Source organism: Electrophorus electricus, chromosome 3 (assembly GCF_041902795.1).
Source record: "Electrophorus electricus isolate QZ-2024a chromosome 3, ASM4190279v1, whole genome shotgun sequence".
NCBI lineage: Eukaryota > Metazoa > Chordata > Actinopteri > Gymnotiformes > Gymnotidae > Electrophorus > Electrophorus electricus.
The window spans coordinates 39,111,225-39,131,342 of NC_137499.1; the positions used below are offsets into that span (position 1 = coordinate 39,111,225).

The window sequence follows — 20,118 nt, forward strand, 5'->3', positions numbered from 1 at the left end:
CTTCCAAACTGTCTTAACTGGTAATCCTACACCAATATACCATTATGTATTAAACTGTTTTTGTTTTTTTCCTGATGTTTATCAAGAATGAAGCTTAGATTTAACATCCGATGTGTTGGAAAGGCTGTGTGCCTTTCTATACTAAGGGATCGCTGTCGTTTTTCCTATGATTTACCTTATGAAACACACCTATTAACCTGCCTGTTTGCGATTCTGTACCAAGACTCTTAAACACGGCTGAAAAGCCACTCTATGGAGCATCAACTGGTTCAATTGAAGACTATAAAGCAGTTTGTTTAGTCTCGTATGAGCTGCACTTCATAGAACTTGGGTAAAAATAATTTTCACAAATTTTGCTACTTTTTGATGGTTAAAGAAGCAATAAGTAACTTTTAATCCGGTTCTATTTCAGACCATGTAGACTAATGTCAGATAACTAGCTTTAAATCTTTTCAAGATGTCTTTTGACATGTACAATAATAGAATTTTTACATTGCAACTCTGTTCTTTACCTTCACACATTGAAATAGCGTTTCAAAGCATTGTAAAGGCCTTAAACACTGTTTCAGGGCAAGAGATTGTGTTTTAGACTAAATTGATAAAGAATCAGAAAATTATTTTAAGTGAAAACAATCTGTTGTATCATTTGCAATAAGTACATTGCAAGTCTGTTCTTTAACTGTCACACATTGAATCTCCACGTTAAATCTGTAGCTAAATAGTCTATGTAAGGATACGAGCGTTCCATCGCGTAAGTAAGCGGGTTTTCACAGAACGTGTCTACCGCCGTGTGAACTACAGTTCCCAGCAAGCATTGCGCACGGCCAAGTTTCACATGATAACGTCCCGCATCTAACGGTTAACGTCTTTGCATTCAGAGGCGTGTTCGGGGACTGGACCTTTCAAAAACGAAGGAAGCTGCACTTCCGACTTCTGAAAGTTCAACGACAAATTAAGATAATCAATGGCAGAGGGCGATAATAAAAGCGCAAATCTTTTGGTAAGTTTCTTGGAGCAATATTTACCAATAGTGGAGCAATCTGTTTTATGAAGCTATATACTTGAGGGAATTGGCTAATTAGCGTTAGCTATCATACGTTGCTTGAATTCTCTGCACTCACACACTAGGATGGCTAGCTACCAGACCAGAATATGCCGTTAATAATAGAAGTGTTTTTTTCATAACGTGAAATACCATCATAATGACAGGTTAACGGAGGTCGTGCTGGAATTTCAAGCTTAGAAATCTAGCTAGCTAAAGATGAGCGTTCTCATTGGCGCACTAAGCATGTATTAACTAGGCTGGCTAACCTACTATATACCGTTAACGCTATCCTATGCGTTACACCGAAGATGGCCACCTGGTTTGCTAAAATCGTACACCATTTAATGCAGCTTCGTGTCAAATTTCTGTTCGTTGCTCAGTTTCAGTCATGAGCTCGCTGAAGCTAGCATTTCTCTTGGCTAGCTAGATAACATGACAAGTTCGCTGCCTTTAGGAATTGATAACATACAACGCTAGCGTTAGCTTGCTAGATATATAGATACTGTATTGAAACGGTCTAACTTTCCCTTAGCTAACTAGCCTAGCCTAACTAACGTAGCTAAAAGGGCGTCACAGTCCAACGGTCGGTGTGTCTCAAGGCCCGTCAGCGCTATGACCAGCGCAGGTTTGTAATGGTTAGTAATGGTCTCTGTGTTTGAAGTATAACCTGATGCGTTTTATTTCTTAGCTAGGTTACAACAGCTGGCTGTAACACTGGGCATAGCTTGTTAGGTAGCAGTGGTAGCTCAGTGGTTAAGGTACCTGTAATCGAAAGGTTGCTGGTTCAAGCCCCACCACTGCCGGGCCTGAGCCTCAATTGCTCAAGTTGTACTCGTATGTCATAATTGTAAGGCGCTTTGGGTAAAGGCGTCAGCTAAATGCCATAAATATAAACGTGTGCACCCTTTTCCGTAACGCTAACATGCCCTTCCGTGTCGTTTAACGATAGCTGTGGGGCAAACGTTTCTTAACTCCAAACTGTCTGATAGGCTCAGGAAACGGCTCAACTCGAGGAGCAGCTTCAAGGATGGGGGGAGGTCATTTTAGCTGGGGACCAGTTCCTGAGGTGGGAAAAACCATGGTTCCCTGGGGCCTTGATGGGTATCACCACAGTCGTTTTCCTGTGAGTATATGGAGATGCACTCTAACCCCCCTCCTCCATCAGCTCCAGGTTGTTTTAAAATATTTAAAAATCTAAGTTCTGTTGTCAGGATTATTGCATTTTTAAATATTAGGTCTTGTTTTGCTGTTTTAAGATTTGTTACAGGAATTAAGAAGCCTGGCACTGTTATGATTATAGGATCACAGGTCATGTGATGCTGGCCATAGTTGACTCAATATAGTTCGGACACCACAGTATAAGGATGTGAAGTATTGTTTTAATTACATTAGTGACTATCGGCAACAGCCGTTTGTTCAAGTTATAGGAACAATATGCGCTTCTTTCCCACTTCACAGCCCACATGCACACTAGTCCTGTTCTCTAAGGTATTGTTTCAGTGGCTTGCCTTGATCCTTGTCATTTGGCTTTCAACCAGTTCAAATGGCATGTATTTGGATTGTTTTTCCCTTTGGCAGGCTTGTCTACTACTTGGACCCGTCTGTGCTGACTGGGCTGTCCTGTACCGTCATGATTCTGTGCCTGGCTGACTATCTGGTGCCCACCCTCGCCCCACGCATCTTTGGCTCCAATAAGTGGTGCGTGCGTTACATGGACACACTGAATGTAGAACACAACCCCCAGATCAGTTCTGCACACTGCCTGTTCCTGCCAACAGATTGGCTCCTACGTGACATGTTGGTTTACCTGTAATGCGAGCAGCATTTTGCTGTCCAGCATGATAACCAAAGTCCAAATGATCACTGGTTTTACTGTAGCCCTTTTCCCTCACGATGGGATATTTAAATATAATATTTGCGCGTGACTCTTGGATCTGTTCGGCAGAAGAGTGGCACCTTCTTGTCCTGAAGTTCTTTGTCCAACCCCCATCTCTTGTTAGTAGAGGCACCTCCCCTTTCCTCCCTTGTGGTTCCATCTACTCCAGGGCTGCGCTTTGCTGACGAGCAAAGGCTCCATTTGTGGCTGGGTGTTGAGTGTCTTGATGCAGTGCCGGACTGACTCAGCATTAGTTCTTTCTGTCTCTGTGGGCTGTGCTGTCCCACAAACGCTGCATTAGGCAGAAACCTTCCCCTGCTGTGTAGGGGCTCCAGATCACTGCACAGCAGTTTATTTTAGACCCTGGCAATGTCCTTGTGCCTCAGCCTCTTGTATATGGTCATGTTTTTATGTCCAGAAATAAAAAAACTGCACCTAAGCACATAGGCAAGCAGGTCTCCCATTGCATTTTAAGATTATCTAAGATTACGGCATCTGATTTCCAGTTTGCATTTAGAAGGGCAGGGTTGTGTGATGAGTATAGAAATAAATTGTCTGTCATTTTTATCCCTTATTTACAGTCAAAATGGTCTAAAGCTTAGATGTGGCTTGTGTAAGCAGTCCTGTAAGGCACTTAAAACAGCCATATAAATATATATCCTAGAAATACATAATACCCTACAAGAAATATTCCACTATATTAAATTCTACTACTGTTATCCTATGTTATATTACATTATTTTACTACGTATACTCTAACATGCCCATATAGTGCTCCATAGTTTTACAGAAATGCTGTTTTCATGTGAGTAGTGGAACTAGGGTTTTCTTTTTCTTTTTTGAGTATTATCCTGATCTTTCTTCCTTCCATGGCTCAGGACCACAGAGCAGCAGCAGCGTTTTCACCAAATCTGTGGGAGCCTGGTGAAAACCCAGCGCCGCGTGATTGGCTGGTGGCGACGCCTCTTCGCCCTGAAGGAGGAGAAACCCAAGATGGTAAACAGGCTTTTCATCTCCGATGCTTAGCGACTGTTGGCCACTACTTTGGAAGCGAGCGTGTGTGCACAGTATTGAATTTCTTAGTTTTTAATTTGCTTCCCAGGTTTGCAGTACACGACCATGTTAATTTTGTTTGGGTGTAACCGATAGGAAGGCCAGTGTTCATTCCAATCAGCACCACTGTACTAAATGCAGCTTAACTGTGGTCACTTTGGTCCGTCACACAATACTCCGGTTTAATTTCCCAACAGTACTTCCTGTCAGTGATCAGCAGTCTCGTGGTTGTGGCCTGGATTGGACAGCAGGTCCATAACCTCTTCCTCACCTACCTGATTGGTACGTACGCAGTGCGCATCTGTTGTGTGGGGTCAGGTTTCGCTGGGCGAAGCAGCTGTCTAAAGTCAATGGTGTCCTTTTTGTGCTTAGAATCCTTCACGGCAGGGCGTCAGCAGTGCGTTACCACCATTGCTACTGTTGAACAGCAGAAGGCATGACAGTGAAAATGTTTTCACCGACGTAGGCTTCGCAATTCCTTTAGCGCTAACTGTAACATGTCCTTCATTTAACAGCTGTGCGTGAGTAAGCACCAGTCATCTGTGTGCAAAGTCTTGAGCCACAGCCACTTGAGGGCAGAAAGGCCGGCTCACATGCAGTGTGGCAGTACTAGCAAACAGTGGGCCTATTGTAGGCTGTGAAAATGGGTCACAGTTCCAAAAATATGCTTCTGCAGCTGCAAAGGCACTGAAGAGGCTGTCGAGGTGTTTTTCCAGACACTTTGTTTTGTGATTAGTTTAAATATTTTCATTACAAACTCAGATCTCCCTGCTACTAGTAAACATTCCCGTTTTCCTTCTTTCGGCGACATTCCATTCGTTCACATGCACCTCTTCTCCATGTAGCGCATGTTTTGACAGGCATATGTGACTTACCCTGGGTTCGCCTGCGCACTTTTTCCCCTCTGCGTTTGCAGTGAGTTTCCTGCTGCTCCTGCCCGGCCTCAGTCAGCACGGCATCATCAACAAATACTGCGGCATGGCCAAGAGAGAGATCAACAAGCTCCTGAAGCAGAAGGAGAAGAAGAGCGAGTAAACGCCCTTCGGGTAACACCACAGGTGGATTCTGTAGTGTTGGGAAGTCCAAAGGAACGGCAAAGAGTGCGCTGGTGTGTGAGAGTCAGTCATGGCCACAGTCACCCCCCTACCCACCCCCCACCCCATATCTTAAATAATGGCACAGACCCATGAGCTTCTGCCTTTCTGCTTGAATAACTGGTGGAGAAAAAGCAAATATATAGGCTTGAATCACTTGTAGGCTTCAGTTCACCACTCAAGAGTTTCACCACCATGATGGGCAGAGTTTGGATAGTATTCTTTCGTGTCATTATATGCATCACATCTAAGTGTTTTGCGTGTAACGGCGCTTAATGCATTAACTATGTAAAATCATGACATCGCTTTTAAGAGCCGTTTGCTTTTATAAGCCAGTGAGGCAACTACTGAAATATATTTACTCAGTCCTTCACGACTCTTGCTCTTAAAATAGGGTGTGTTGTGTGGTTTGTGGGTTGTTGTTTTTTTTTTTTGTTTTTTTTTAAATCTTTTCTAGTTGGCTTTAGAAAGTGATCATTAATCATACTTGGAGTGTCATGTATTATAAGGCATTTAGCGTTGTTTTTAAAACTGCACTGGAATCTTGAGAAACTGGAGTGTTAAGAAGCTGTGTTATTGCCCTGTGTATGCTAGCATGGGGGGGTCTTGACCCATATACTGCTGTTTATTGAGTTTCTCATCAGCACTAGCCCCTCACGCCTGCTCCTGGCTTACCCCTGTAAATATACCTCTGATGTGTGTGTGTGTGTGTGTGTGTGTGTGTGTGTGTGTGTGTGTCTCATTTTCCCTCTGGCTGGTCTAAATGTCTTTACCTATGTCTTTTCATTTCCTGTTGCTGACACCTTAATAAAGGCTGGTTTAAATGCATTTCTGCACCAAGGAGTTATTTTGGGACCTGCATGTGGTGGTTGATGATGTATATTTTTGTTTTCCCCCTTGTGATAACACGCAGTTGTATACAGTTCACATCCTGACCATGTAAAGAACACCCCTAAATTCAGTAGTCCTAACTGGATTTCATAGTATTTGAAGAGTTCTGGACGTACTGGGGGGAAAATCATTCTCATATCTCTTTATTAAGTGAATGAAGACGTGTCTGGTTCAAGATCACTACTGTACACAACACATCTGATCTCTTGCCGAAGTCCTTCAGTAGAGGCGGAAGGCAGTGCAGTCAGTCTCCCAGCAACGAGCAGCCCACTGCAACCTCTGTGTGGCTTCCTCGGGTTCACAGGACCTGAAGGGCCTCGCTGCTTTCCTGCGGGAACATTGGGATGGCATCAGATTTCAAACATATGGACGACATCGGTAGCGTATCGGTGCTCGAGCGTGTGTGGTGCGCTAAAGACTAAAGGGTTTCCGTTTGTGTTCCATCACACATTATGACCTGTCGGTTATTCATCTCTGGTGTCTGTTGGGAGTTGAGGAAGAACAAACGTTTTGGCTGGCCCAGGTCAGCCCGATGAGGCTCTGGAGCACCTGTGAGGATGTCGTGGTGGTACCAGTGTATTGGCTGGCCAGAGGCTGCCGCGGGCCGGCTGGCGGGAGCGGAGCTGCAGTGGTCTAGGAAGTAGGTGCTCTCGTATGGTGTGGTCTCGGGGGGGTTGGTGACTTCTTTCACAGCCACACCCTCTTGATTTCGAGCCCAGTTGCTGGTTCTGAGGCTACGCAGAACATTATGCTGTGCACATTGTAGTGTTTAAGGTCATAAAACGGTACAGCAGAACTGATTATGGTACGCATACGATATGCAGTCAGTTGGTGTACTTAGAAAACAATATTTAAAACAGTTTCTAAGATGCTTTATAAGCATGCTTTTACATTTTCTGCCAAATGCTGAAAATGTAACTGTGGAGAACAGACCTTGCAACATGGGTAACATGAGGCTCTGTACCGGTACTATATCTTTAGGGCTGTGGACATCCCGTGAATGTGTTGAAGTATATGAGATGGACCGCCCGGCTCACTCATCAGAAATGTCAATGGCTGCCCGTCTTCACTTCTCCCTGAGAAACTCTTTAAGAAGTAGAAAAGGGAACTAAAACGACAAACTTGGTAAAAGGAGATGGAAAGACGTCGTGTTGGGACATTCCTACTCACTTCTGCATGTGTGGTGGAGTAAACAGGTTTGGCTTCGTTGCCAAGAGAAAGCGTACTCTGATGTAATGATGGTCCGCCGGTGCGGGGAGGTTTGCTGAGCATAATAACAAACATAATCATGCATAAATGAGTCATCCTCTCCATCCTCCCATGACTTTTTGCCAACATTGCTCACGACTAACCAGTGCTTGAAGGAATTAAATTAATAAAAAATGTAGTTTAGGAAAGTTCCAATTGCTGGTGGAGGGTAATTAATCCTACCTTGGAGTCATGCTTACTCGTCTCCGTGTTCTCATGGTAACATACCAAACATACAAAACCTTAACTAACCTACAACAACACTAATGCTAAGCAACAGAGCACAGACAAAGTGTAGAGAAAAGGGGACGTAAGTGTGAAGCAATATGGTCTTTTGACAATAGAAACAATGCAATCGCTAATCCGAAACACTTTGTTAATCTCCGATCTTAATTTTGGAACACCAGTAAAAGAAAACCCTTTTCATTTGCTAACATTTTCTACAGTATCTGTAAAGACTAACAAACTGTCCCAATTCTGTTCAGTCCTAAAGTCCTCCGTGTCAGGACGTTGTTGAAGATATAATTTTAATTTAATCTCTAATAAAGCATCGCAGATCTGACGCGGGAATGAATGATGACCCAAACCATCGAAGACTGTTTCTACATTGTAAGGTCATCTGGTAGCCCGTGTCCTTATAGTGGCATAAGACAACACACATTAAAGTGAAATGAGACTGATTCTCATTTCTCATGAGATCTCTGTTATTCTGTTTAGCATTAACCAAAAACATCATAATTCTATTATTATTAATACCAAAACATTATGTACAGTCGTCCAAATGTTTTGAGACTGACACAAATTTTGGTTTTCACAGTTTCCTACCTGTTTTTAGAACCTTTTGTCAGAGGTATGGTATCGTGAAGTACAATTATTACAAGTATTTCATGAGTTTTTAAAAGCTTTAGTGACAAATACATCCAGTTTAAGTAAAGACTTTAAAAAAGTCAACACTGTTAATATTAAGACTTCTGCAATTTGCCTTTGCATGCTGGATATCAGCTTTTCAGCAAAATCTTGAGTGATGGCAACCCATTCTTGCCTGATCAATGCTTGGAGTTGATCACAGTTTCTGTGTTTTTGTTTGTCCACCCTCTTTTTGAGGTCTGACCACAGGTTGTCAATGGGATTGAGATCCTGGGAGTTTCCTGGCCTCGGACCCAACATTTCAGTGTTTTGTTCATCGAGCTACTTGGTTATCACTTTGGCCTTGTGACATGGTGCTCCATCATGCTGAATAAAGCATTGTTCATTCACCAAACGTCTCCTGGATCGTTGGGGGAAGATATGTTTTGATATCAGTCCTTATTCATGGTGGTGGTGTTAGGCAAAATTTTGAGCACTATACCATATAAACATCTGACAAAATGATCTAAAAAAACTGAGGCAGTAAACTTTGTGAAAACCAAAATTTGTCCATCTCAAAACTTTTGGCCAGGACTATAGTAAAGCTGGCAATATACATGATCAAATATAGCCGTGAACAGATGACCTAGGACTATTAGATTCCCATTTCTACAGTACCGTTCCACATTTGTCCTTTTCTTGTAGAGTATGTATTGAAATTTTATTACATTTGATAAAATTTACGTAACAGCACAATAAAATGTCCTATTCACTGAGGCTTTCATCCTTGCAGTATTCTCCCAGAAGTCTCTAAATATCGACTAGGTTACAACATTTGAGAGGTGCACGACCACACAATGAAGAGCCACAAGTCTATCATTCTTGGCGTGCGCACCTGCCATAATGAAGGCACGCCGACAACACCACACCTTCCCGACAATGTTTTGGTCCTCTTTGCTGCCATCTAGTGGGTTGTAGTGCACAGCAACATAGTTCTTAACTACTGGTTGAAATTAATGTGAAAATGTGAAACCCTACAGCCTTGCACATCTGAACCGGCCGTCTGCAGGTGCAGTTATTTGGACAGGGCCATTATTGAGACACGCCTACCCGAACATTTTGAGTCCTCATTACTGCCATCTAGTGGCTGTCAATTTCTCGTGCATATTTTATTCACTGAGCAGAGGACGATTTAAGAACATCTTTCTGTAGGCAGAGGGTGTTTAAACTCTAGAGATTATTTATGTTTATGGGCAAACTGGACACTAACGTGACAGTTGGTTTTTCTATACAAATAAAATGCAGTAACTTATATTCACTATGTAATCATCTAAAACATGATCTTTTGCTTAACAAGGATGTTTTGGAATAGATCCTAAACTGGTCAAATACTTTTTCACTGCTGCATAAAATAGGAGTTAGACTTCTCCACACCTGACAATTTTATTGAATTATAAATAATGCAATTAAATTCAGGTAATTGTTTTAAAACACTGTGGTGCCAAGTTAAGTATTTTACACCTTTGTCAAATTTAAAATTAAAAAATGTTAGAACCATTGTGGTTTCACATATAAATTTAGTAGGTCTCAGATTCTAATGTTACATGTTATTCTAATCTGAACATTAACTATTCCTTTTAGCCCACTGTAAATCAACTGTGTGCAATTATTCCAATGGTAACATGAAATTGCATAAACGGGATTACCGTGTTCATTCCAGCCTGTTTGATTCAGTACGGTTGCGGGAAGCTCCTGCCAATGCAGTATCACTGAGCAGAGGCAGAGATCCTCAAGAAGTCGCTATACTTATAATAAAATATGTTTTCATGCGATATGGCAAGAATGCACCTCTGGCCACAGCAGTGAAGCAATGATGTGACCTCTCTGACCCATGGTCTTCCCACTCCCAGTCACGTGGTGGTTCCACATACACATCACCTTCATAACAATGTCTGTTCCTGCTGGGGAGCCTGTGGAATAAGACCAGTGTCACCCTTCAATACACACATCTGCATGAGCTCACCTGGTAGCTAGCAACACCAAAGTTTTGGTTCCCACTTTTCTTTCATATTAATGAGAGAGCTTTATGAGAGCGCATCGCTTTCATACACCAATATGTCATCCTTAAAGAAAAGGATATATCGTAAGCTACTTTTTATAAATGTAATTTGAGTCCCATGCCGTAGAGCGTGTCTGTTCTCTGTTCATTGTTAGTCTACCGTTCAGTTGTGTAACTTACTGAGTAGTGACACTCTGTGATCATCTTTAGAGATTTCAACAACCCTCTCACTTGACAGGTTGTAGTGAAACATAAAAAAAATATTTTAAAATGTAACGGGGGAAACGTTGACGTATATAACAAAGTGAAAGTACATTTTTGACTATGTACTCGAATAAGAGTAAAGTAGTTTCTTTTAAAACAACTATTAAAAGTACAAATTATTCAAAAAGGTCCTTTTTGTAATGGAGTAAATGTTATTAACCACCTCTGCCTAAAACCAAAATGATGTGAGCAAAGGTATGGAAACCGTCTGGAAACAGGGAGCACTGGAATACGGCACAAAGGTGAAGGTCCCTACGGCCCAAGGTACACGGAATAACGGAAAAACGGCAGAAAACTGGCTACTGGCTGGTTGCCTTCAGTGCTAAAGTTGACTACATTCTTAAAAGTTTTTGATGGTTTAACGGTCTACGTGGCGCTGCGATAAATTAAATGCGTGTGCGCGTGCGCGTGCGTGCGGGGCCCACGCAGTGGCATCTGGGATTGTGGAGGACCAGCACAAAGGCAGAGCGGTGTTCGCAGTGCAGGGTGGGATAGAGGAAGAGAGGAGTTCACAGAGCAATGGTGAGGGGAAAATAACCCAAAACACAGAATCTGTTTGTTTGTTTACCACTAACACACGTTTATTGGCTTATGTTTTCAAAAGTGGAGTAACTTAAGTTTACTGTGTTTTTGTATGGTGGTGTAAATGTTTAGCCCGTGAAATGTTGAGAAGCATCTTTGTTTCGTAATATTTTTAGCAAGCTAGCTAACGTCAGTGAACATGAGCTAGCTGACACTAAACTATACCTCACCTTTTCTTAAACCGATGTTTGTGGTGAGCTATATATCTATATATGTATGTCGCAAGCAGCTTTAGGGTTAGGTATCCCCCAAATATTTGTTTTTTATCTTAGCTCTGTAGCGCTAGCTAGCTGGCTAGGTTATCTAGCTTGCTAAAAGTAACCTTACACTCCACGTACGGGTACCGTTAGTGACACTTTAGTTTGGATGTCTTATTTATCGCTACAAGGCTTGACATGAATAGCCAGCTAGCTAGAAGTGGCCCTACACCACGGTGTCCATCAGTGAAAATACAGCCCGGGCCAGGAAAGCAGATGGCAAGCTAGCTTTGAAGTCGGCTATTAAATAACATTAACCAGCTAGGCTCCGCGACAGGCGGTATCTTGGCCATTTTTATCATTGGGATTGTCAAATTACAGACCTACTGAGATTGCTTTTGGCAGCCCACATGTTGTGCGTTGTGTAGCACGCAGGTGTATGTTGCTACCTACAAGCTTCGGTCAGTTTTGGAAGTAAACATTAATATGACGATGTACACTAGTCCAAAAACATTCAGTACACCTAACTTGTCAGTCAGCGACCTGCAGAGATTATGGATGGTGTAGGAAAGTGTTACCATCTCCACTGCGGGAAGTTATAGCTATGCGACTATAATTATAGATGTATTGCTGTCCTGTAGAGGTGAAATGCCCTCTCTGTACATGTCCACAGATACCAGCATTTCTACTTTCATATCTTTGTATCCAAGTTCACGACAGCCAGTTTACACAATCATGTTTGTAAAGCCAGTAATTGCAATAGATGGCTAAACTGATAATTCTGTGCAAACTACAGGAATAGCTTTAATTCTAACCTGTCATTAAATATGTGCAAGTTTGCAGTTTCCTATAAATGAGACAAACTGTGCTTCATAGTGCTCCTGTGTGTGTAACCGCTGAAGATTGTCGTGGCACACGAGAAGTCATGTTTCAGTAGTTCCCACTCACGTTCCCCCTCCTCTCCCAGGACGTGTTTTTGATGATCCGACGTCACAAGACGACCATCTTCACCGATGCCAAGGAGTCGACCACAGTGTATGAGCTGAAGCGCATCGTGGAGGGCATTTTAAAGCGGCCCCCGGAGGATCAGAGACTCTACAAGGTCAGCTGAGGGGAGCCGAAGTGTGACTGTATTCTCAAGTCACTGCCTTCATTTTGGTTTATGTGAAACGTTTTGTTTTGTGGCTTTTGTGGGAAGAGCAGTGGCTCCAGCCCATCCTCATTTGAGGAATTTAAAACTATTTGTCTTTAAATGTGTCTTTTGATTTGTCACAGTGATGCAACCTCTTTGCAAGGTTTCCACTGAGTCTAAATGGGTGTCATCACTTATGAAAATGGGCTTAATGAAGCTTTACACTGTAACATTGTTTGTTTAACACTTACCGTCATATTTTGATGTTTGTATCAAAACACACTTTTGAGCACTTCATTTGCAAAACCCTACAATGGTGGAGATTGCTAGTGTCAGTTCAGCTCTCCATTTAAAAAAAAAAAGAAAATTGGCCCTCATCCTCTGTTGGTCAATGGGTGTATTCGCATGCATCACCCGCTCTGTGTCTCCTGTGTAGGATGACATGTTGCTAGAAGACAGCAAGACCCTTGGAGATTGTGGATTCACAAACCAGACAGCAAGACCTCAGGCTCCAGCCACAGTAGGCCTGGCCTTTCGCATCAGTGGTGAGGACATGCTCTTGTTTGTCCGTCTCACATCTTTGATACCATCTTGGACCAAGGTTGCACAATATGGGGAAACTGCTATTGAGTCTTGTATTGTAGATTCATATTGCTGCAATTTGCAATTGTGGTGTGCCATTGAATAAGGGTGAAAAATGCATAACAAACTTGATAACAACTAGTTTATCAAATTTATATACTTGTTGCATCTTGTGATTTGTTTATTTCAAGAGAAAACCACCAGAACACTGATCTGGAGTGTCATTTGTGTATTGGGGCAGTGGTAGCTCAGTGGTTAAGGTACTTGACCTGTAATCAGAAGGCTGGTTCAATCACCACTGCTGCCAAGTTTCCCCTGAGCAAGGCCCTTACCCCTAAATTGCTCAAGTTGTACTCAGTCATAATTGTAAGTCACTTTGGATAAAGGTGTCGGGTAAATGTAATAAATGTCTATTGCAGTCTTCTGCACTTGAGAATGCAAAGGCCAATATTGTGGTAATGATTACCAAATGATGTATTGCCCAGTCCTGTTTTGGACTTTGGAATGCTGGATGCAAAGTCTTATTTTCATATCCATGTGACCTCAACCAATCGGACTGGCTGTTTCCTCAGATGATGCTTTTGAGCCGTTGCGAGTGGAACCTTTCTCAAGTCCTCCTGAGCTCCCTGATGTCATGAAGCCCCAGGACTCTGGCAGCACTGCCAGCGAACAGGCTGTGCAGTGAAGCTTGTGAGGACAGACAACAGAGGGTAGGGTGGGTGGGGGTGCTTAAAGCAAGGAGGGTTATGGAGTTGGGGCAACATCAGGAATGTAGAGAATATATTTGTGTGTTAAAATTACAAAGGGGAAGACTGGGGTAAGGGAGGGGGTACGGGGTGCATGAGGTAGAGTGGTTGTTTGATGGTGTGAATTTTGCTGAAAATTAGATCCATTTTCCTTGCAGTCCTTCTCTAGCTGTGCAGCTTTCTGACCATGATTTTGTCTCTTCATGTGCCGAGTCCCATCCCCAATATTCCTCCCAGCCCCCTGCATATGCTCAGGCACATTTGATTTGCTCTTGTGGGCCTGTGCACTTGGATAAATTGTTCATTGGTCAGGCTGCTGTCAGTCATCTGGAAGGCGATTAACAGACTATTTAAAAATCACACCTTTTTTTTTAATTTAATTCACGTGTTTACGTTTGGAAATTGAAGCTTTGTGGGGTTTTTTTTTTTTTTTTTTTTTTTGGTTTTTTTAATGCTTCGTGTACTTGGCGAAGGGTTGTTGTGGTGCTGGAGGGGCTGAAAGATTTCACTGTTCCCATTTGATGAAATTGTTACTAGCATATTTCATTGTTTAATAATATTGTTATTGTTTAGATCCCTCAGTTTGTGGCTTTGGGGTTGAGAGCTACTAATCTGCCATAAAATGCAGATGAGTGATTTAGAAGTCGTAATGAACATCGAGTTTATATCCCTGAAGGTTACAAAATGCAAAATTCTGTACATCTTGACAAATTTGCGAAGTGGTTGTTTATTTGTAAAAACTTGTGCTTGCTTGTTTGTTTGTTGTTGTTTTTTTTTCCCCTCTTTCTTAAAACTACCACAGTGTAGCTTGTTTCTGTACCTTTTTAGTGTGCATTCCATTTGAAAGATGTCCTTTTTAGTATGTTTGTTTAAACCAAAGGAGACATGATTTTTGTTTGTTTGTGTGTGTGTGTGTGTGTGTGTGTGTGTGTGTGTGTGTGTGTGTGTGTGTGGTGGGGGAGCGAGAGAGAATGGTATAGGTTTCATTTTGCAGTAAGTCAAGTCATCCCTTTTGGGCATAATTTCATAAACCAGTATTTTGTTTAGTTTTAACGAATGCTGACCTGGTGTTCATTCGCAAAAACAGAACTAGAGTTTTGTTTTTGAGAATTCCTGTGCTGAAACCTGTTCCTCACAATGCTCCTTCAGAAAATAAAAAGAAATCCAGATGAACAAAGCGACGCATCAGTATCTGTAAGTTTAAATTAAAACCAACCCTTTTCAGAATTTGAAATATCTAATGGTTTTTCTTCCTCGTTAATTTAAAGATTTAATCAGTAGTATATTTACTACTGTTCCTGACGTCAGATTATGAAGTAACTTTTCGCGTGTGAGAACTGACCTAATAACTGAAGTACGCATGCGCAGTAAGCAAAATTTGCACAAATTTCACCCAGCCAGCTAGCAAGTTCTCCGTGCAGGAAAGATCACACTTATGGCGAGAGTATAAGTTAAGATCTGAGTCGAAGTTCGCCAGCAGCACCACCTTAGGAGCTAGATTATAGTGCTTGGTGGCTAAAATTAAACATTGGGCCGATTAGCTAGCAAGCAATGTTGGGGGGGGGGGGTAGGTCTATGCAGTGCTAGCCAAAGCTAGTTGCTTTGACCAGTACAAGTTAATTTGGGTTTAGATGACTATGCACTTGTGGGGACCCGGTGGCTTTAGATATTCAGTGGGTGTTGGAGTGTGCTACGTAGCTAACCCACGTTAACGTGTATAGTCGTGTAGAGATGGAGCGTTTAAAGTGCTCGCTGGAAGCCGCGGGCCGGTTAATGGTGGAGCTCGTGCAGATAGACTGGGAGCCTCTCTCACGCTGGGAGCTGGACCAGCGTTTGGACCAAGCGGTGGAAGAGCTGATGGAAGCGGACCTGGTGGCGCGTGTCCAGGCACGGTGCGGTCCCGTGCTGCTGCAGGTCTCTCGGCCGCACGAGACGGGACCCGCTGCGACCACGCACGTGTCGGACCCGCGTGCCTCCGCCGTGCACCGCGAGAGCACCGGCGATATAGAGGGAAACCCCGCCGTGCAGGTACGGTTCACGCACCTGCGGCATTTAGCGCGTGTTCAGATGAAACGGACACTTGTTGGACAATTTATTCTTTGTATTAATAGGCAACGCATTTTCTCTAAATGTTTGGCAGCCAAACTGTTTCATTAACATCGTCCATGTTTAAAATTAGACATAAAATAAAGTAGTTTTAAAACAATCAAGTTAGTTTAAAACATGATTCAGTAAGGAATCATTGTTAATGGATATAAATTGCTAAAATGACAAATGGGTGACTGGAGTTTACGTTTGGTTCTTTTAACATGACGTGGCAGCTGTGTAATTGGCACCAGGACTGTATTATGAAAGTAATTTGTAATAGAACACACAGGATCTCTAAACCTGTTTGTGACCTTAACCAGTCATGCCACATATCCTCCCCTACACCTGACCTTAACTAGTCAGGTTTTTTTTTTTAATGCTATATATCACAATACATTGACCTCAAAATTCTTTGCATGTGACATTTTATACTTTACTGCATAACAGATTTGTGAAGGTTAAATAAAAATATATAGCATACATTTGAGTTATACAGTAATTAAACTTTGGAAGAAAGATCGCACCTGAAAAACCTTGTCTCCTAATTAATTCATTCTCTAGATGACTGAGGTAGTCTTGAGATTTCTCTCCCTGTCTCCTGGTGCTCAACAGTAACGCATGTTTATTCCTGTTTGTGCATGTCAGTACGTCGCAGCCCTTCTACAGAGCTCGCACTCGGGCCGCAGGCAGGCACGCATGGCAGGCAGGGCACGCCTGGCCCTGTCCCATACGGTCTTCCTCTCCCTCACCCTCCTGTCCAAACGGCTCAGTTACCGCACGGTCTCCTCCACCTTCCGTCTGGAGAAAGGCAACATTCACAGAATCTTCTTCTCCTTCTGTGAGAGGGTGAACGCGCTGGAAGAGCAGATGATTCAATGGCCCACTGGTACGAATGTTGGCGCACTTGTTTAATGTTGTACATGCTCAGTTTGTACCATAGTATGGCATGGTCATGTACCTGTGTACATGAGTAGATTTGATTTACTTTTAAAGCAAACATATCCACATTAGAAATATGTATGCACAATGCCCCCATCAGACAGTAATATACCGTCTGTACTGCATATAACAGGAGCGTATGCAAATTTTATTTTTTATTTTTTTTAACTTAAAATGGCATTAAAAAAAATAAAAAGGAAAGGTTTTGGATGACAAATCTCACTAATACGTTATTAAACTTGTTGTAAATGACACATTAAGAGAACAATTTTATTTATCGAGTCTAGTTCATTACCTGTTCTGTGCACTTATAGTCTAGAGATCAGTCTGTGTGGTATGTTACAACCACCAAGACAAATTTCTCATGCGTTTAACAACCTTGTGTTAAAGGAAGCCGCAGAAAAAGGAAAGGAAAATGGTTTCTGATCCTACGAGCTCCTCTGTCTGTAGGTCCAGAGGCCCTGGAGCACCTGCTTCCCTTTTCCAGCTGGCTGGGCTGGGATGAGAGACTGGAGGAGAAAGGCCTCCCGCGAGTGCTGGGAGTCTTGGGACACACCCGCATCCCCATCCGCCTTCCAATCAGCAAACAGGACTCCGAGAGCGACGTCCCAGATGTGAAGAGGCTGAAGAAGGAGCCCCACCCAGATTCCTGGCTGAACCTGGAGCTGGTGTGCAGCAGTGAAGGCCGGTTCATCCACTGTCGCATCACCAGGGGCTCTGAGAAGGATAGGGGACGTGGCCTGAGCGAGAAGCTCCGCCTGCACCCTGAGCTCATGCCTCCCCGGACCTGCCTGCTGGCCGGAGCAGGATACCCGCTCACGGCACACATACTCACCCCGTTCTTGCCAGGGCGAAGCCCACAGGAAAACCTCTACAACAGATCGGTGGAGGCCCATCTGGCTCGCTTCGACCAGGCTGTAGCAGACCTGAAAGAACGGTTCCAAAAGCTGAGGTACCTAGACATGGGGAACTTTGAGAGAGCAAGAGCTGCAGTGTTGACATCCTGCATACTGCACAACGCACTTCTGGATATGGGGTCTGTGAGCAAGGGCCAAGCAGAGAAGGAGGAGGAGGAGGAGGAGGAGGGAGGGGGAGAGGAAGGTGGCGTGAAGCTAAGAGATGCGGTTGTAAGTCTTTTGTACAGCTCCCTGGAGGCGGGGACTAATTGAAACATGGGCACAGCCTCGGTTAGCTTCACGCGTTTTCCAAACCAGTCTACTGTTTCCAAATCGCTCTGCAAAACTTACTGTTTCCATTTATTCTTTAGTCAAAGTGTTAAACTAATGCATATTTGTCACTGGTTGATGTTTTGTAGATCTATAATAACTTTCATGACAGTCTGTTTTGATCCCTTCTTGCACCAGGGCAAGTGTACTTAACATCATATGAGCCCTGCTCACAGACATGATGGTGGAACTGGGGGGATAAAGATGGTCGCACCAGCTATGCTTTAAATGCAGTGGTTTTGTTTACATAACCATGAACATTTGGAATCTCTCAATACCTGTTTCTCATAGCGCATCGTTTTGCCTGTGTGCATAACACTGTAGGAACAACTGGGATCAATAACATGCACTGGGTTTAAACTGAAAATTCAAATTCTCAGTTGAAGTAGCATTTTCTTTTCATCCAGTTAGTAAATAATTTAAATAGATCAGTTACCTGTGTATATATATTTTTTAATATAAAAACTAGCCATTTACAGCTTCTTATAACTAGTTAAATCACTCAAACCAAACAAAATAAACACCAGCTGATATCCAGTTTAACTAGTAACAAACTGGATTCCAACATGACCAGTTGTTATATTAACAAATGTTAACATTAAATAATTATCATACATAGCGGTATATTGCAGCAAAATGGAGTGAAGGCACAGAAAATTCCGCTACTTATTTCCGTGACCTATCCGAATACAAGACACGAGCGTTTTGTCTAAGGCAGAGTTATCCAGTTTCAGCCTCAAGTCTCATCAATGCAGAAGTTAGTGTTTCCTCCCACAACTCACACGCACATACTGGACCTCGCAAGACCCAGAGATGGAAACACCTGCTCTAGAAAACAAACAGGCAAACAACGTCTAGTCTGATGGGTTGGGCTAGGGCTCTAAGGGTGGTCTGCAGCCTGCCCAGTGCTGCCCTGAGCCAGACTGCTGATGGCACTGGCCAGGTTATTGATGGCCTCGATCTTCCTCTCCTCCAGCGCCTTCTGCTGCGCCCACATGTTCAGCTTCCTCTCCTGAAGCTCCAGGTACAGCTGCAGCACGTCCTGTGGGGGTCTGGCCGTCGGCGTGGGCAATATCGGCGTGTAACGCTTGCTTGCCACGGCCTTGCCCACTTTGGTGCTGCTCACCTTGGCCTTGCGCCGAGCCTCGAGCTCCTCGCAGCTGCGGCCGAGCACCTCGTGCATGGCTTTGAAGAACTCCCAGTGCACGCTCTGCACACCCAGTCGCGTGGCGCGCTCCGCGTTCTTCCTGTAGGTGGCCAGCATGTTCCTCCACTTAAGGTCGCACTCAAAGGCTTTGACCGAGACCTCGTGGTAGCCCTCTGCGCGGAGCTTGGCCGTCACTCTCCGGGCCACGGCCTCCCACAGCTGCTTCTTTTTGCATACCGGCTGGTCAAACTCTTGGTCCATGTCCAGCCGAACGCGAACCAGATGCCACGTGGCTTGCAAAGTCCATACAAACTCTTTTTGGGGGAAAGAGTAAATAAATTTTAAAAAGTTTAATTTACATTAGTGTCTATAATAAAAACGACGTAAAATGCACTGTGGTCCCGATACCTACGCATCTAACATGAGTTACGCATTTTTCAAAACTAAAACAATTATCTTTTTTAATGCACTATGATGCACATTCACAGTCGTAGACCCAAGGAGGACTATGGAGGAAAGCTCCTCTGAAAGTCCTCTGGTGTGGAGTCCACCCCGAATGACTACCTTTTCAAATGGGAAAGTTCTCAGACTACCACGTGTGCTTAAATGAACGTGAACTTGTCGCATTCGTAAGTCATTGCTGTTTTAACTTCCCAGTTAAAAACACTTCCCTCTGGATTAATGACTGAGAGTCGACAAGAACCGCGTGTGGGATATTGACGGATTTTAAAGTTGTCATATTCCGAGGACACGCGGGCGAGGGACGCTGGAAGTCCATCGGTATAACCAAGTTGTTCACCGGCACTCCTCGCATGAGGGCCGTGTAAAGCTCACACGCACTAGCACGAAAACACACTTACCTGCTTTCGCTCTTTCAGAATCCAGCGCCGAAACCGTGGAAGATGACTCCTCCACCTCAATACTGTCCGTGACTATAGAATCAATCACTTCCATCCTTTCAATTATGTTTTATGCGAAAGGATGTCAGTTTAATCGTGGATTTTAACAACGGCAAATTGGTAGCGATGACTTTTTTTTTTCGAGCATCAACAACAGCGATGAATATAACAACGGCCTAACTTCACAGACGCATGTATATCTAC

The 20,118-nt window shown here is 43.3% G+C and overlaps 4 protein-coding genes and 1 long non-coding RNA gene across 12 annotated transcripts; 3 read left to right on the plus strand and 2 right to left on the minus strand.

The window, feature by feature from the left end:
* The first annotated feature begins 842 nt into the window (after positions 1 to 842).
* On the plus strand, positions 843 to 5,896 carry arl6ip1 (ARL6 interacting reticulophagy regulator 1). The gene is made up of 6 exons (XM_027015732.3): positions 843 to 1,000; positions 2,035 to 2,168; positions 2,624 to 2,743; positions 3,800 to 3,917; positions 4,172 to 4,256; positions 4,891 to 5,896. Exons 1-6 carry the CDS (start codon positions 965 to 967, stop codon positions 5,007 to 5,009), a joined length of 612 nt encoding a protein of 203 aa, XP_026871533.3. The 5' UTR covers positions 843 to 964; the 3' UTR covers positions 5,010 to 5,896.
* Positions 5,897 to 6,086: 190 nt separating this feature from the next.
* On the minus strand, positions 6,087 to 10,796 carry LOC118240083 (uncharacterized). Of its 8 annotated transcripts, none has more exons than XR_004775262.2 (5): positions 10,540 to 10,782; positions 10,293 to 10,342; positions 9,760 to 10,023; positions 7,130 to 7,223; positions 6,087 to 7,045 (listed from the first exon to the last, which is right to left on the minus strand). It is a non-coding gene; the product is annotated as an uncharacterized LOC118240083 (long non-coding RNA). The 8 variants fall into 8 exon arrangements; XR_014122919.1 differs by having other exon boundaries at positions 6,087 to 6,710; positions 6,924 to 7,045; positions 10,293 to 10,777; XR_014122918.1 differs by having other exon boundaries at positions 6,087 to 6,710; positions 6,893 to 7,045; positions 10,293 to 10,776.
* elob (elongin B) lies at positions 10,761 to 14,842 on the plus strand. The gene is made up of 4 exons (XM_027015645.3): positions 10,761 to 10,898; positions 12,123 to 12,257; positions 12,724 to 12,832; positions 13,442 to 14,842. Exons 1-4 carry the CDS (start codon positions 10,896 to 10,898, stop codon positions 13,552 to 13,554), a joined length of 360 nt encoding a protein of 119 aa, XP_026871446.1. The 5' UTR covers positions 10,761 to 10,895; the 3' UTR covers positions 13,555 to 14,842.
* Positions 14,843 to 14,980: 138 nt separating this feature from the next.
* Positions 14,981 to 18,086, plus strand: LOC113580895 (uncharacterized). Its single transcript, XM_027015730.3, has 3 exons — positions 14,981 to 15,643; positions 16,349 to 16,589; positions 17,093 to 18,086. Exons 1-3 carry the CDS (start codon positions 15,347 to 15,349, stop codon positions 17,809 to 17,811), a joined length of 1,257 nt encoding a protein of 418 aa, XP_026871531.2. The 5' UTR covers positions 14,981 to 15,346; the 3' UTR covers positions 17,812 to 18,086.
* Positions 18,087 to 18,319: 233 nt separating this feature from the next.
* Positions 18,320 to 20,098, minus strand: si:dkey-66i24.7 (uncharacterized). Its single transcript, XM_027015731.3, has 2 exons — positions 19,876 to 20,098; positions 18,320 to 19,329 (listed from the first exon to the last, which is right to left on the minus strand). Exons 1-2 carry the CDS (start codon positions 19,967 to 19,969, stop codon positions 18,749 to 18,751), a joined length of 675 nt encoding a protein of 224 aa, XP_026871532.2. The 5' UTR covers positions 19,970 to 20,098; the 3' UTR covers positions 18,320 to 18,748.
* Between the last annotated feature and the right edge of the window lie 20 nt (positions 20,099 to 20,118).